This window comes from Hippopotamus amphibius, chromosome 3 (genome assembly GCF_030028045.1).
Source record: "Hippopotamus amphibius kiboko isolate mHipAmp2 chromosome 3, mHipAmp2.hap2, whole genome shotgun sequence".
In the NCBI taxonomy this organism is placed as follows: domain Eukaryota; kingdom Metazoa; phylum Chordata; class Mammalia; order Artiodactyla; family Hippopotamidae; genus Hippopotamus; species Hippopotamus amphibius.
Window position 1 is genome coordinate 46456672 of NC_080188.1, and position 17083 is coordinate 46473754.

Below are 17083 nucleotides of genomic sequence, written 5' to 3' on the forward strand. Positions count from 1 at the left end.
AAATGAGGAATTTATTCTAAAGATACTAACAGGTCTCATGGAGGCTGCATACAGGAATGGAATGAAGCTAAACTTTGAGAATGCACGGGACAGGAACTTGGACTACCAAGAAACTCACTTCTCATCTCTATTCTTTCCTCGCCAGCTTCCTTTACATTTCTGGTCCATGTGGAGCACAACGAGACTGCCAATGGTGTCAAAAAGCACACGTGTGTACCCCAAGAACCCAAAGAGAGTAACTTTATTTCAAGTTCCCAATTTCCCTGGGAATGACTCCAGTTGGTCCAACTTCATTAATTGCCCACCTCAGACCAACCAAATGAAGCTGGAGGTGGGGTTAAAAAATATGGTTAGGTTATTGGGCAGATAATCTCACAGGTGTCTACCACACTTCCAAATTCTTTAGTTTCTAAGGAAAACATATGGTCAGAGTAAACTGTTTCAAAGGTATTCATGACAGCTGCTATAAAATACAAGGTTTTTTAAGGCAATAATATTCAAATTTATTTCTATTCGTAATTTGTGGTAACAATGGAAAATTCCTAAGTAAACATATATTTGTTTTGTTTTAAAAATAAATTTATTTTATTACATGGTAATACTGACAGTATACATAAACAAGGTCAACTCATATGCACAACAATTATAAAATACATTTTAAAAAGATATGAAAATCTTTGAAGTTCTTTCTTGGTAGTTCAGATGTACCAGATTTCAAGAGACACCATCAACATTTTAGCATCAAAACAAAATTCCCAAGCTTAAATTGCCTTGAGAGATTCCATTGGTCAACTAACCTCTGTTAAGGAAATAAGAAACATTTACAACATTTTTATTTATTTTAAATGCTCTAACAAGTGTTTGTTTCAAGCACTCTTGGTATCAGTGAAGACTGAGAAAGAGAAAGAGCTCAGAGGAGGCTTTTGAAAATAAAGTGTATACAACATGGATCAGATGAAACTGATCGTATTTCACAAACTATAGAAATGATCCCTGAAAGTATAGTCTTTGATCGTATTTCAAAGATGCTCATTGTCAGGAGAAAAAATGGGTTTAGAAAATTCTGCATTGTTTGACTTGGCTCTTATTGACATTTGAGCTATTTCTGTGTTATACATAAGTACAACCTCAGTCTCACTTGAAACATGATGTGCTAAAAGGTCAAATACAACTTCACCTTTTCTCTGAATTCTCTGCTTCACTTTGGGTATGGAGTCTTTACTGCAAAGTAAAATTTACAAAGATTCTGGAAAAGCTGCTTTACTGACAGGCACAACAGCCAAAGTGTAGCAATTCGAGGATATCTGTCATCAGTTTTTGTAAATTGTCCACCCAGCTAATGTAAGAAACTCCATATTCTATAGAATTTTGGCTAAATGTGCATTCTGCTTTTTCAGGTTTAAAAAGAATCTTTATTAAACGTCATATGGAGTTGAAGGAGCATTTGGCAAGATGGTTCCACGTAATAGATGATTATGGCCATAATTTCATCATGCCAAAATTCACCTGAGAGCAATCACAGGTACTGTTTTTTAAAAGAACAGAAATAGAGATATGGTCACAGCCAGTCTCTGCCTGGGCTCTGTTGTGCTGTCACTGACCATTTACTCCAGGATAAATCGCCTCTGCCAGTGCTATCCTTTAGCGAGCATAAACACTTACCTGGGACTTAAGGACTGTCAGGCATTTACTTTGCATCTCTGCTCATTACCCTAGCTCTGGGGCAAATCTGTTTGCTTAAGTGTAAGAACATATGTATATTACTGAGAATTTATAAAGGAGCAAAGAAACATAATGGAAGTCATGACTACAGAAAGCATGATGATAACAGTAACATATATCCAGGACTCTGCATTCTGAGTTTCTGCAGGAAAATGTACCCGTGTCTCAGAGTCATGGCAAAACACAGTTTAGTGTGAAGTCTTGGGTTATATTGTGAGTTAGGTTGCAACAACTCCAATGAATAAACATGATGGTTAAGAGCATAAACTTTGAACCTGGGTAAATCTTGGTTCCAATTTCAGCTCCACCAGTTCCTAACTCTGTAAATCTAAATTAGATTATTTAACTTTTTAGGGTTTGTTTCGATACATGAGACATGAGGATCATAGATTCTTGAAGAATTAAAGGAAATAATGTATTTCAAACTCTTAGCACGTAGTAAGTTTTGTATAAATGGTAGCTTTATTATTAATTCAATTCCTAAGATCTAAATTCCTTCTTACTCTTCTTTTTTGTTTGACTAGTAATCCTGGTGACAAAACTTAAATGAACGTTTATTAAAATTTCCCTTCTTAACTGGGTGCTTTTCCCAAATACTATATAATAGTAAAATTACTTATTATTATTTAAAACAATAGTAAACAACACAAATTAACATTACAAACAAAAAGTAGATACATTATTTAAAATTCATTTTGCTAGCTGTTTTCCTGAGACATATTCTGTCCATTTTCAAATGAGTAAGCCATTCTGTAGCTTGCCACCAGCCTGGAGGTACCTTCATAGACTGTAGGAAAAAGGGAAAAAAGAGCAAGCCATTGAAAAGCATTGTGCTATGTAATTAAAAAACAAAAATGTAGAGCCAGCATTTTTGTTCTCAATTCATTCATGTCATTCTGGTAATAAGTTAGGAGCATGTTATAATTTCTCGATAAGCATTTACTATAGCCTATTAATCTGTTGGGAGTTTCTGGGAAAGGAGATTCTTTGTACTGCTGGGCAAGCTATGGAAACACAACTTCCTCTTGTTGGATGGAAACAAGGAAGCATGTGGCCCTGATTGCTACTGGCCTCTTCTGTGACCTGAGAGGAATTAGCCAAGGATGAAGCCAACTCTCGGAATGGTGAGCAGAAAGACAGAAATAACAGTCCTCTGCATGGGAACTCTGGTACATGCAAGTGCGAACGCTACCTTCCCTCCAGACTGCCAGTGCACGTGAGCCAATACATTTCCTTTAGTTTAAACCAGTTTGGTTGTGTTTGATGCCATTACAGACAAAACTACCCTGCACGACTGAGCTAGCTATGCTCTGTCTGCCCCCTTAGGGCCTTCCTCTGCCCTGCTCCATGCTCCATGGGGCTGACCTACAGATTGCATCACAAGGGCTCCCTTACCCTCTGGATGGCCATTGAGTTTGGCTAGTGGGAGGCACCTGCTGAAGATCTGAAGGCAGGAGGAAAGAAGGTTTGGAGGCATTTTTCTCCATTTCCTGCCTCCTTCCTTGTTTAGGTGATGGCCGTGGCTATTTCCATCCACAGCTGTAGCTCCTGCCTCATGGGCCCTTCCAGCACAGCCAGCTTCTCAGTGCCAAGGTAACTCTTCCCCAGCCCTTCCCGACACAGGAAGGGGACAGCCTCCTGCCACTGCTAGACCCTGGGATCCTCAACATTCCTCTGGGTTCCCTCATCCCTGCCCTCCCTGCCCCTTCATCGAAATGTCTTTATTGGATAATCTGAGAGAACTTGTGATTCCTGCTGGGATCCCAAATGATAGAACATTTAAAAGAGCTTAGAACGGTGCTTGGCATGTGGTAAATGCTCAATAAGTGCAGTTATTATTAAAACATTGCTTTTGTTATTCCCTTTCAATGTGAGATGTCTAAACAAAAATTCTTCATTGGGTCCCCAAAGGAAAAATATATCAAATATCTTATACTATTTTATAAGAATATAAAATAACCACCACAACCACGCAGAACTAGCAAGTAGACTGATCTCAGTACATTAGAAAAACTGTAAAAGTCTACTTTCTATCTCTGTGGTAACATGCAAAAGAAAGATAAGAGAAAGTCTTTTATTTGGCTTCAGATTCTATGAAAAAAATAATTTATTTTTAGATGTTTAAAAATATAATCAAATTCCAATCAATGACTCGCAGTTAAGACCTACTTCACCAGGTAAATGTCACCTGAATAGTTCCCCATCTACCAAGTTTATCACCCTTACCATTAAGCAATACTAGTCTCTTGAATGTCATCATTGATAGGAGTTATATCTTTACCCAGAGTTTCCATTTCTTCTTCCTTCTTTCTTCTTCTACGATGTTTCCGAAGAGGACTTGGAAAATAAAGTATTAGAAATTAGTGTGGACCTATTAGTTAATGCAGTCACAAAATTAATTATCAAGAGAGTCTATGATCTTATCTCTAGACTGTTAAAAATGTATAGGTTCCTTTTTAAACAAATATTTTAGGTTCTCTCTTAACCCATCCCTTTCTCTAGGCTCAAATGATAGCTACCGTAGTAACCGTGAGGATAGACTGTAGTTACAGCTTCACAAGAAGAATGTGGTACCTGATTGCTGATAGAGCTTGGTGAGCACAAGAAAACTTTTCAGGCCAAGTCATTTTACAAAATAGACTGAAAAGCATTATTTAGTGTGTAAATAGAAACAGCACAAAACGGAAACAGATATAAGAAAACCAAGAGAATGAGGGTAGCCTCTGGATATGTTAATTTTCTAAATATATTAACTAAGAAATGTGTTAGATATTCTGGACTGCAGTCCAGTTTTCTTAAAGTATAATGCAAAATTCATGTAATAAAATAGGGCATTTCCTAGCTCTGCCCCAAACTTGGCCTTACAAAAACTCCTTTTTGTCATGAAGTAGATAGAATGTTAAAAAATACCTTTCAATTTTATAGCTAAAAGGAATCCTATAGGTTATTTGGTTTAATTCTCTCATCTTACAGAAAATAAAATTAAAGTTTAAAGCTGTTAAGAAATATGCCCAAGGTCTCAAAGATGTTTAAAGCCAGAGCTGGGACAAAAATCAAAGACTCTAGACTCCCAGTAGCTATGCTAATGTTTTTCTACCAAGAATGTTGTAAAGAAAGGAATTCTCTAATGAATACCACAGCCCAAGAGTAAATCTAACAGTTTAGGAGGCTTCTCCAGACAAGAAGGCAGAGTTTTAAGAAAGTGTCTTTTTAGCATGCTGTGTGGGAGTCCTGGTGTGATAAAAAATTTGATTGGTCTCCAAAACTTACTTAAGTATTACACCAAGCCATTCTGTCTCAGAGGAAAAAACAAGGTTTTTCTTGATTACCAAAGTTGTGGTATATAATGAAAAGTAAATACCGGAAAAACAGTGCAATCATCTTTTGTAAACAATATACATTATTTTAATGTGACCAAGAAGAAAAGATATTTGTTTGTTTCTTTCAAAGTTATTGTGTCATGATACAATTTAAGAAAATAGAAGTCTTGTTTAGCCTATTAACAAACCCACACAAAACATGACTGACTTTAGGACTAAATAATTGACTTTTTAAATTGAGATATGATTGACATATAACATTGTATTCGTTTCAGGTATACGACCAAATGATTTGGTATTTGTTTATATTGCAAAATGATCACCACAATAAGTCTAATTAGCATCCATCATCACACATATTTACAAAATTTCTCTTTCTTGTGATGAGAACTTTTAAGATCTCCTCTCTAAGCAATTTTCAAATATACAATACTGTATTATTATACTGTATTAGCTATAGTCTCCATGTGTACATTATATCCCCGGACCTATTTATCTTACAACTAGAAGTTTGTACATTTGGGTCACCTTCATCCATTTCACCCACCTCCTTTCAATTAGGAGATGTATATAAATTTTACTTTAAATTACAATAATTAGCAGAAAAGTGACACGAATTATGTCATGTATTTATTATAAATCCTTCAAAATAAATGATGGCAAATTGTGAAAAGTGATTTAAATTAAAGCAAAAAGGAAAGAGAAAAGGTGGGAAGGAGGGAAGGAAGGAAAGAAGATAGGAAAGGTAAAGTTTTCAGATTTCCTTAAAATTAAATTTAAAAATACTTACTGACAGCATGTGCAGACACCAACCACCAAAATGATAAAAATTACCATAACTGCTATCAAACAAATCACCAAAATCTGCCCTCTATCTCCTCTTAGGTAAAACAAGTCAACTCTCTCACATCTTGCCCCAGCGTAGCCTTCATCACAGCTACAAAAATAAAACAAAAAGAAGGCAACAAGGTCAAAAGCGAAAGACTTTTAAGAATCTCTACTATTTCTTTTTTGAAGAAACTAACACTATTTCCATTACTTGGAATTAATAAAGGGCGTAATTCCTTAAAAAAATGTTAGGTTGTACAACCACTGTGTCCATGAGAAATTTCATTCTTTGCGGACAACCTGTCATCCCTTGAACATCATGAATAATATGCCTAATAGAAATAAATAGGGATGATAACAATTTACTAAAATTTATCTTGAAATTTTAGATTCTGAGTTTGAAAGGGAGGGAATGATAAAATTCCCTACACAGCACTCCCAAGTGCTTAAATACCCCCAGCACAGGGAATTCAAAAATCCCCAGGATTTCCCATTTCATCAGAGGGCAATACAAAGAGTTTCAGTGTGCCCAAATTCTCCTATTACAAATCATTTCTTAAGTATATGGTTTCATATGATCAAACATGCAACACATACAAAGCTCAGTAAATGTCATTCTGCAGGATTTCTCTCTCCCAAGCCCCAGCCCCCTGGCCTCTCCTTTTAACTTCCATGCATCAGTTCTGGTTCTACTGCTTTCAGGAGTCACAGATAGGTAACACTCTTCCTTCCACCACCTCCCCAACTGCATCCCCTCAAAATACAATAGGTCTTGTCCTCTCCAGTTCCTTTATCTGACCCTCTGAGGCCACATATTCAGAACTGTACACCATTTCCTCCATTCTCCTCAAATGCCCCCTTTTTCTAGGCCCTAGTAAAGCGTTGTGACCAGAAATCAACAAACTCTCCAAGTGGCACTATTTCCTCTCTCATTCTTGCGACACCATCAACACAGCCCTGAATTCACCTCAACTTAGCAGATGCCCCACGCTTGAAGTTCCAGATACAGAGCCATTTGACCAAGCTGAGACTTGTCTAAGCAACACTCAACCCCCTAAAGCTAAATGATTTAAGGACCATCTGTAGCATTCTCTGAACTGTGTAAGACGCTTAACAGAAGACTAAGATGTTTGTCTGAGGACGTTTTAAAATTAAAATTATATGTTGTAACAACACCTTTGCACTAACAAATATTTTCCCTTTTTTTCCCCTCGTACTGATTTGAAACACAAAGAGATACTGGTCAAATACATAAATATTTAAATCTCAGAAAGATGAAGCTCTGCTTCTTAAAAAGATTTCTATGCAACCTCATTTTTTGTTGTTATTGTTTGTGTGTTTGTTTGTTTGAAGAAAGGATCTACTGCCAGGCCACTCTAGAATTTATGTTTGGTAAGAGCCAAGGCAGTTAATCCCCACAAAGTCTTATTTCTCAAGTAAGGCGATCCCTTACTGGCAATATTGTAGCTGATACAATGCTTTAAAAAAAAAAAAAAAGCCTAGGTCAGTCACAATCAATTGACAGGTGAAGCTCAATGCAAGCAAAGGAGAAAACAACACCTAACACTATCTATTGCAAAATGACCCCAGGATGTATGAGGGAAAATTGCTTCCTGCAAGATAGCTAGGATCTTCATTGCAAGATCAAAACAGAAAGAGAGCTTAGAAATATCTTGAAATATCAAAAATCTTTTGCACATAGGACTGGAAGTGGGGGAGGGAATCACTTTTAATTGCATGTGTGGGAGGGAGGTTTTTAGGGTTTTTTTTAAGGTTATAATTAAAATCAATAAATATAGTCTCTTCCAATTAGCTGAAATTTCTCTCACAAATTTACTAAATACGGCCTTTTTAAACAATAACTTTGCCCATAAAGTACACAGCAATTACTTGCTGCGTTTTTAGAATGTTTTTCTAATTATAAGCTCTGGGTTCAGTTGCTTACCCATGCATTAAATGAATTTCTCAGTAAGCAGTCCTTCCTGTAAGTTGTAGCCCAGTGAAGCATGCAGAGGGTCAGACCCTTACACAGCCAGTTACAGTGGTTCTCACATTATCTCACTGCTCACCAAATTAATAATGTATCAATTGATGGTCATTTCAATAAGAGAGGACGAGGCAAAGGGTGAAAGATGCTAGTAGATGTTTAATAAATGCGGAACAAATTAAGAAATGAGTTTTTATTTAATAAGCATCTTATAAGTTAAAATTTCAAATAACATTTAAAGATGCTATGACCTATGAAGACTCTGAAAAATCAGGATTTGGGATCCTTATTGTGAAATAATCACCAGACACAGTTCTAAGAGATTTATAAGTATTAACTCGATCCCTATAACAACCTTTGAAGTATGTGCTATTATTAACCCAGTTGATAGGTGGAGAAACTGAGGTACAGAGAAAATAAGTGAATGGGGCTAGGATTCAAATGCAGGAAGTCTGGCTCCCAAGTTCATGTGCCTACCACATGTAACACTGCCTAAATGAACTGTGCCGTGTGAATAAATAAAAGTTATGTATCTGGAAACAAATCATCTCCATTCCAAGAAAATGCTGAAAAAACTAAGAAGGGATTTGAGTTATTTGAAACACACTTTGGAATTTTTATGTAAAGACAGGAGTCCACAAACTCCTATGATCCCAAGCAAAAGGAGATATTTCTGGTTTCCCAAGATAGCGTAATCACCAATGACAAGACAGTTTTGCCTGATCGGTGCTGCACCAAGTCACCTAAAACGTCAGGTCTAGGTTGAATATCTCCCATTTATTTGAATGGTACCATTTAGGGAACATTTACTCTGTGCTGGGTATCATAATCAGTATTTTTGCTTGATGCACTACTTTGCTTTATTTTCAACACTTGAAAGGAAGATATCTTTTTTTTTATAGATGATAAAACACTCAGGAAAGGTAATTGACCCATTGTTAATGCTGCTTAATGCTGGTGGAAACAAAATCTTTATAAATTTATTTATTTATTAATTTATTATTTTATTGTCTGTGTTGGGTCTTTTTTTGCTGTGCGTGGGCTTTCTTTTTAGTTGCGGTGAGTGGGGGCTACTCTCCGCTGCAGTGCGCGGGCTCCTCGTTGCCGTGGCTTCTCTTGTTGTGGAGCTTGGGCTCTAGGTGCATGGGCTTCAGTAGTTGCAGCACATGGGCTCAATAGTTGTGGCTCACGGGCTCTAAAGCGCAGGCTCAATAGTTGTGGTGCAGGGGCTTAGTTGCTCCTAGGAGCAGGGATCCAACCTGTGTCCCCTGCATTGGCAGGCGGATTCTCAACCACTGCACCACCTAGGAAGCCCCGGTGGGAACAAAATCTTAATTTAGGTCTATCTGACTCCAAAATCTGTGTCCTGATTCCTATGCTCTTCCTCCTCCCCTTGGTTTTTGTATCATTCCACCACCAAGAAGGTGCTCCTGGTTCAGATGCAGGCCTTGGTTTTGACATTTAACACACCACTAGATGAACCGTGAGAGAGGGACTTGTTCATTTATTCATCAGACATTTCTTGTGCACCTAGTAAATTCTACACACTGTGCTTGGCACTGGAATATGAAAATGAATAAGCCATCATCCCTGGCATCTAGGAGCTCACAGCCACAGAAGGGATGTTCAAAGAAACCAACAGTGATGCTCCAGGGGAAAAAGCTTTCACAGAAGTGTGACCAGATCACAGAAGAAAGACATCTAACTCAAGTCAATGCAGGGGTCCAGGAGGAGCTGATGTTTGAGGTGTACCTTAAAGAGTCAATAAGAATAAACTTTCCAGAGTATGAGAAGAGCTTGTCTAATGACTGATGCAAAGGAATGTAGGGTTTTGGAGGAACATTTGGGAATGCAGTGAGAGATATGGCTAGAAAGTAAAGCCAGGATCAGAGGAGCTAGAGAGGAAATGGGTTTTAACCTCTGACTGATGGGGATGTGCTGTGTGCTGATCTCAGGCAGGTAGATTACACCCTGTGGCTTTCATTCCAGAAGGCAGCAATATTAAAGAACAATACATCTACAGACCTAGGGACCAGTTAAAGAAATGTACTGGGTTAAAGGGCATTAATCTTTTAAAAATTCATTATATTCTCCCAAGCCAGTGAGCAATTAAATACATTTTTTAAAAAAATCAGCTCTATCTTTCCCAACACATGCACAAGCACATTTTCCTTATTTCCTTACATGAGTTTTTTTTTTTCTTATTCCCCATAAGTATTATCTATGTATATTGATTTTTAATTAAATTTAATTATAATCAAACTTTGAGGAAGTCCATGATTCTTCGATGTTCCACTATATCAAGGCTTGGAATCACTGTTCTGCAATAGTTGTGAGAAAAAAAAAAAAAAAGAATACTGGGGAAACTACAAAGAAGACCATAAGCATTCTATAAACTTTAGGTCAAAATTGTACTTAAAAAATCACCTTGCTTCTCTCCAAGGTAGGGTCTCAGACAGCACTTGAGTGAGACATCTTTAGAAGAAAATAAATATTTAAGATATGCAAAAAATTTGTTTGTGCCTGAGTAAAATTAAACTTGGACTCAATCTACCAAGAGTTGGAAAGAGAACTTTCCTCCCAGTTCCCTGCTGTACTAAACAGGCTCTGTGAATTTCTAAAAATAGGACTGATTTCCATGCACTTAATTGACACCTGCAAAAGTAGCTTTTAGTTTGGCAGAAATTCCTTCATATTTACATTCCCTACGAACCACCTAACCCTTGCCAGAAGAATGTGTTTGCATTCGAGCGACCTGGGAGCTCATCTGAGCTGAAAAGCATCCTTAACATTGGACAGAAACAGCTTTGCTTGCGCAAGGCAGCAGAGGACAGAGCCCCGCGAAGAAGGGGATCTGGACTCTCTCGCGCTCATATTTCACCAGGAAAGTGTGCGTCAGTTTCTCCGTCAGTAGCTGTCCAATGGGGCCCCTAAACAAGTGGTGCGGGGCGGGGCGGGGCGGGGTGGGGGGTGGGGGTAGGACGGGGGAGAACTGCATCCCAACAGATGGCTGGGTTAGCTCAGACTTTCCAGTCCTGTCACCCTGCAAGCCGGCACCAGTCTGTACCCCTTTGCTTGTCGGCTCCGCGCTCCACTTACACGCAGGAGGGCGTCTGCTCGGCCACCACGAAGCGACATCTCCCTTTAATGCAGTAATGCTTGTACTGCTTTGGGCACCGAGAGAAGTGGCCTCTTCGCTTTGGTTGTGTGGTGGTAGCTGAAGAATGAGAAATGATTCAATAAATCAACTCACCTTAAATACACATTTGTAAGTAGAATCATATTCCTACCTGTGCTGCCAGTTTTCCTGTAGGATATACTCCAATCTCTCATTTCTCCTTTCCACACTGGGTTATTGCAGACTTTTGTGACCCGAAACTGGCCCTAGAGATTGGCTAATGAGGATTGTGACAGGAACATTTCATATTTTAACTAAGATTTTTGTCCAAACTACCTCTCAGAAACATTGATGTTGTTTAAAGGGTAAAGCATAATTGTGATAAGAGAGAAGGCTCTTCTTTCTGTGAAGATTGTCAGAGACATGGGGCTGATGGCATTGAAAAGAGAGAAGGGTTTTTCCCTTTCTTTTTCTTTTTTTAACTTAAACACAGTACTTACTGAGTGCCAGATGCTGATCTATATGCTTTATATAGAGAGTCATCCCTCAGTATCCACGAGGGATTGGTTCCAGGACCCCAGGTGATACCAAAATCCACAGATGCTCAAGTCCCTTGTATAACATGGCATTTACAGTCGGCCCCTGGTATCCCCCGGCTGGGATCTGTGGTTGGTTGAATCTGCGGATGCAGAAGCTGAAGATTCGGAGGGAGAGCTGTATTAACTCACTCAATACTCGTAACAGCCTTGTGAGGGAGGCACCATTCTAACTCCTATTTATGGATAAGCAAAGCACAACGCATAGAGGCTTCCTCGCTTTCCCAGATCCCACAGCTAGTATGTGGCAGAACTGGGGCTCAAAGCCAGGCAGTCCTGTCCCAGAGTCCATGCGCTTGACTGCTCCACTGTGGCATTCTGTCAAGCAGGTCACTGGCATCTGCTGTCAGCCTGAAGTACCCAGAAGTCCTGCGTCTCTGAATGGGAGATTATCCCGCTCATCTGAGCCCTGGAGGGTTTCTCTTGCCCTGAAGGAGGAAAACACTGGAAGCTTCATATCCAGGATTTCACTCCTTCACTGACTTCCTTGCCTTGCCTTTCAGAATCTGAATTGCCTAATTTTTCAACATGGGGGCCGGGAGCGGGGGGAATAATATGGAGCCATTTCTCTACTGTTTACATGTAGAAAGTTTCAATAAACAAGGATTGTCAAGAGAAACAGTAAAGAAATACTAACTAGCAGTTCCATGTGTTGGTTCACAACAGACACCTGCCACACCCAGAGAAAACTGCTAACTAGCCAGCTCCAGCCCAGGGTCGAACTTTCCATGATCATGGTATAACCAACAGCTTGCAGGCCTCAGACACCTGTGGAACCAGAAAGCCCACGGTGGTCACTTCAGAAGGGCATCTCACACTAGGTTTGGTATGGCACCTGGCACCCCAATGACATTAAACAATCCTTTTATAAATAGCAATGACCTCTAAACTTTTAAATTAATATTATGATTAATAATGATTATAATATTTATATGTATATATATATATATGTATATATGTAATTGTCCGGGGTCACCAGAATGGAGACTTGCAAACGACTCAGGGTGATCTATACACGGCAAATTGCTGTGATGCCAGGTCACAGAGTTTCAGAGCATGACAGAATGTTGCTGAGGAACTGGCTGGCCTGGTTTTGGTTGGTGACTTCAGTACCAGCCATGCTGACTGTGCATGCCAGAATGCCAGACATTTGCTCCCATGCATGCCAATCAATGGGAGTCTTATTGAAGTTTCTCCCAGAAATAGCTGCAAAATGTCTCAAAGGCAAAGATCTGTGTATTTTGGCAAATAAGTTGATCAAATGAAAGTCGGCTTCCATTCATCAAGTACTTCCTCTTTCTGTAGCCCCATAGTAGGTATTGGAAAACATCAAAGAAATAGGGATATCCTATCTAACTATCTACATGGGTACAATAGAACAAATTTAAGTCAATAATAAGCAACAAACTAGTAAAAACAACCATAGTAACTGTGTAAACAGTGTGCTACACTGCAAACAGTACAAAAAACACTAGCTTAGGAGGAAGGAAATTAGTGTTTCATTTTCAGCTCTGTTTTTCATGAGTCCTATGGGTCCAGACAAGCTAATTAAGCTGTCTGAGCCTCAGTTTCGTCATCTGGAAATTGAAGATGATAACATCGACCTTAAAGAGCTGTTGAGAGGCTCAAATAAAAAATACATGTGGAAATTCCTAGCAGAGCACCTAGGACAATAACATCCTCAGTAAGTGAGTTGATTCTAGAATCTTAAAAATCTTTACAATTCTTAGAGCAATCTTGTGCCAGTACAAAAAGGGCTTATATAATTAAAGAAGATTTCTAGAAACTGTAGACTTCTTAGGAGGAGGTGAGTAAGCAGTTGAGTTGTAGAGAATGTCAAGAGCCACAGCTCGGGGTCAGGAATAGGCCAGGCTAATGCAGGAGGTGGGAGGCAGATTTAATGGCTAGGGAAGAGACCTGAAGGGGAGCAGCCAAGGATGGCTGGGAATGGAAGTTAGAGACCTCAAATGTCAGTGGCCTAAAGTGTTTACCCTTGAAATCCAAGGTGGGAGAGAGCTGAAGACGGTTCTTATGGATTAAGTTAAATGTAATATGTAAAAACTAAACTGTGAAGCATTTTATCAGTGTACTAGACAGGAAAGTGCAGAATGGATTAAAGTAGGAAGATGCCAAGGGGGAAAGGAGGAAACCAAGGTGTACCTCAGCCATCCAGACATACGTGATACAGGCCTAGGGCAGGGGAATGGAGGGCAAGGAGATGAATTTAAGAATAGATAATCAACAAGGATCTACTGTATAACACAGGGAACTCTATTCAATACTCTGTAATAACCTGTAAGGGAAAAGAACCTGAAAAAGAATAGATATATGTATAACTGAGTCACTTTGCTGTACAGCTGAAACTAACACAACACTGTAAATCAACTCTATTCCCAATAAAGAAGCAGTAAGACTTACTGATGGATCTGTGGTGCTCCAGAAAGATCTTTTCTACTTTGCAAAGCACCCCTGACCTTAAATATAAGCCATATGGCTCTGTATCCTGAACTTTACTAATTCCTCTGGCTGTCATGCCCCTTTAAACATAGCCAGTCTTTTAACAAACACCATAGAGAGCAAGATACCAGAGAGCGCCTTCACCAGCAGCTGCTGGATGCAGTGATTTGAGCAGCCTCCGTTCATCCAAGCAACACAAATCCATGCCAGGGAAATGGTTGCCAGGCCCTGTTCTGATTGCTCACAGAGTTCTCTCCTTTGCCAAATAAGCATGCCCTTAAATATTCCCAGCATTATCTGGATTTAAAAACCCTTCCATGCCACCAAGCAGAAAACGTCCTGTGATTTCTCTACGGAACTTTAAAACCTGGAAGAAAAATTAATCATACATACCACCCCCACCCCCACCCCCCAAAAAAACACAAATGGGATCCTCTCTCTCCCTCATGGAGATGAGAAGTCTTATCAGCATTCCCCCTTTTGAAATGCACCTAAAATTCCAGTTGCTTTCACCTAATATTCATCAAGGTCACATTATCTGAAAATTGAACATCTGTGAAATCTAACATTTTCTGCCTGTCATGAGACCTGATGACATAGGGCAGGGGATGGCAAAATATACCCTTCCATTCCAGAGATGCTTGTCAAGAAAAAGGAAAAGTTAATCTTATGACAAAAGAATGATTAGTCCCATGTATTGTTTCTCTTTTGAGAAGTGAATGACACGGTCTTGAAAACGTAACAGCCATGAAGATTCCGCTGATACTGGGGGTGGTGGAACTTAATTGGTCTTTTTCCCCTCTAACCTTACTCTTTTCCAACCCACATTCCCCAAACCAAAACTTTCCTCTGGGAGTGAGTTTGTCCTGCAAAGTTACATGGGAAAATTACGTGTACCAGTGGACCAGATCACAACACAATCTTATAAGTGGATGGGCACCACAGGTAACAGAACACAAACTTTTCATAAGACACTGTATTCTGCAACCAATTAAATAAGAAACCACCAGGGCTACTGCAGGTCAGGTATGTCAAATTTGATTCTAAGAGTTAGTAAAAGAGATCAGAAGTAAGAACATCTTTACTCGATAGTATGGACAGACAGGTAGGAAGTGGTCACCTTCTTTGGGTCATGTGAAATAATTAGATGACACGTGATGGATTCTCTTGGGCCAAACTAAAGTGGAGGAATACAGCAGACGCCCAAATAACCTAGTTTAAATATAGAATTTTCCTCAATTTGATGGATGCTGTGATTAAACAGTGTGGTTCCTTAGTCTTTCTGTACATGATTCTTATTCTCAAGCCAAAACAAGATTTGTGATGCCTTTGTGATTAAAACTCTTCACCATTGATACATTAGGTTTACTTTTCATAAAACCTTCCTTTACTTACTCCAATAATGCTCAGGAAAAATCTATTTAATGGTTTTGCAAGTGATATTAATATCAGCAACTCTTCTGAAATCAACTCTAAGGGTAATATGCAATTACTATGACAATGCTTTTTTTTTTTTGGTAAATCTCATTACAATGTTTATAGCCTCCTGTATCTCTAAACCTTTAGTTAGATACATAGTTAAATCTCTGTGTAAGAGATTTAAAAGGGGGTGATAGAAGTCCCACAAGTGTTACCAAGGAGAGAGAGGAATGAAAACAAATACCTATAAATTCATCCTCTCACACAGATATCTGACCTAAAGAAAGGCGGGGAAACCAGTGCACAGAAGAGTTCAATTGGTCACAGAAGAATATGGAGAAAAGTTTCCTCCTAGTCTACAAAGTAGAGCCTGAGGCTTTAATATTCTAAGCATCTTCCCAATAGGGGTTTCTTCATTGTATAACCTTCTTAAGCCAAGAGGGGAGGAAGAAAGTTTTATGTATTTTACGTTAATTTTCCTTCTTATCTTGCCAACTGTCTCCATGGGGGAGGGGAATGTAAATCCAGGACGCTCTTGCAAAAGGGCAAAACTGGAAAACTGACTGTAATTGAGGATTCCCATTTGTCTTACATTCAACGCCATTTCCTGTAAAAATATGAATTGGTCTGTTTCTCCAGGAAAAGAAAAAAAAATCTCACAGATGTACTTGTTCCCCTCCTGGGCTCCCAGGATATGCTTACACAGGGGCCAGTAGGCCTGATCAGCATGTCTTTTCACCAGAAGGACTGTGCCAACCATTTCTGAGCTCACAGGAGTGAACCTTCACTTAGAGCTGCCCTTTTCATTCTAGCCCTTTAAAGGAAGAAAAAAGAATCCAGTGTTGAGATTTGAGTGTATTTCATGTATTTAAAACTATTTATGGCTGGGAGACAAAAAAGAATGGACAGGAAAAAAATTGTATTTCCTTTTGTTTTTCAAGAGGCATGTGATGCTTCCTTTGCTCATCCTCCCCGGCTGGGTTGACCTCAACTCCCCTAACCTCTAAGTCTTGCAGGGCACTGAGGCTCGGTGCTTTCTCATCTCTTCTCCTCTCACCTCTTAAAGTTCCAGTTCTGTAAGATAAATCCTTTCTAGAGATCCGCTATACAACATCAGATGTCACAATTGATAACATATTGTACACTTAAAATTGTGTTACAAGGGTGGATCCCATGTTAAATGTTTTTACCACAATAAAAAAAAATTAGAAATACATTTAGGAAGATGATGAGGAAGATTTTTTAATAACCTCCCCAAGGAAATGTGAAAATGCTGTCATGTAAGACATTTGAAACCAGACTGAAGAAAAGCACCAAACACATAAACGGACTTTGTCCTTCTCGCTATGTGGGTGACAAGACCTGCACAAGCACGACCTAAGACAGTGATGGACTCCATATCCTGTGGACACTCTCCAGACAACTCACTGGGGGAGGGGGGAAAGAGGAAGGCTGGCCTGGAACACTGATGACTCACATCAGGATGACTTGCTCAGCATGTTCCTGGCTCAGTTACAACATCCCCAGGGTTGTAACTTACACCAAGGAGCACTTGCACCAAGTCACCATACTCCCAGTTCTGAGAAGTTTCCAGGGAATACAGGAGGATCTTCTCCACTTGGCTGTACTTTTGGAA

At 39.2% G+C, this 17083-nt stretch overlaps 1 protein-coding gene across 1 annotated transcript in view; it reads right to left on the reverse strand.

Annotated features, from left to right (window-relative positions):
• Positions 1-2403: 2403 nt before the first annotated feature.
• BTC (betacellulin) overlaps positions 2404-17083 on the reverse strand; it is a 40379-nt gene continuing 25699 nt past the window's right edge. The window contains exons 3-6 of the mRNA XM_057728557.1: positions 10957-11074; positions 5833-5979; positions 3949-4059; positions 2404-2509 (exon numbers count right to left, since the gene is read on the reverse strand). Of these exons, the coding sequence (XP_057584540.1) occupies positions 3951-4059; positions 5833-5979; positions 10957-11074 (374 nt within the window). The 3' untranslated portion in view covers positions 2404-2509; positions 3949-3950. The remainder of the gene's footprint in view (positions 2510-3948; positions 4060-5832; positions 5980-10956; positions 11075-17083) is intronic.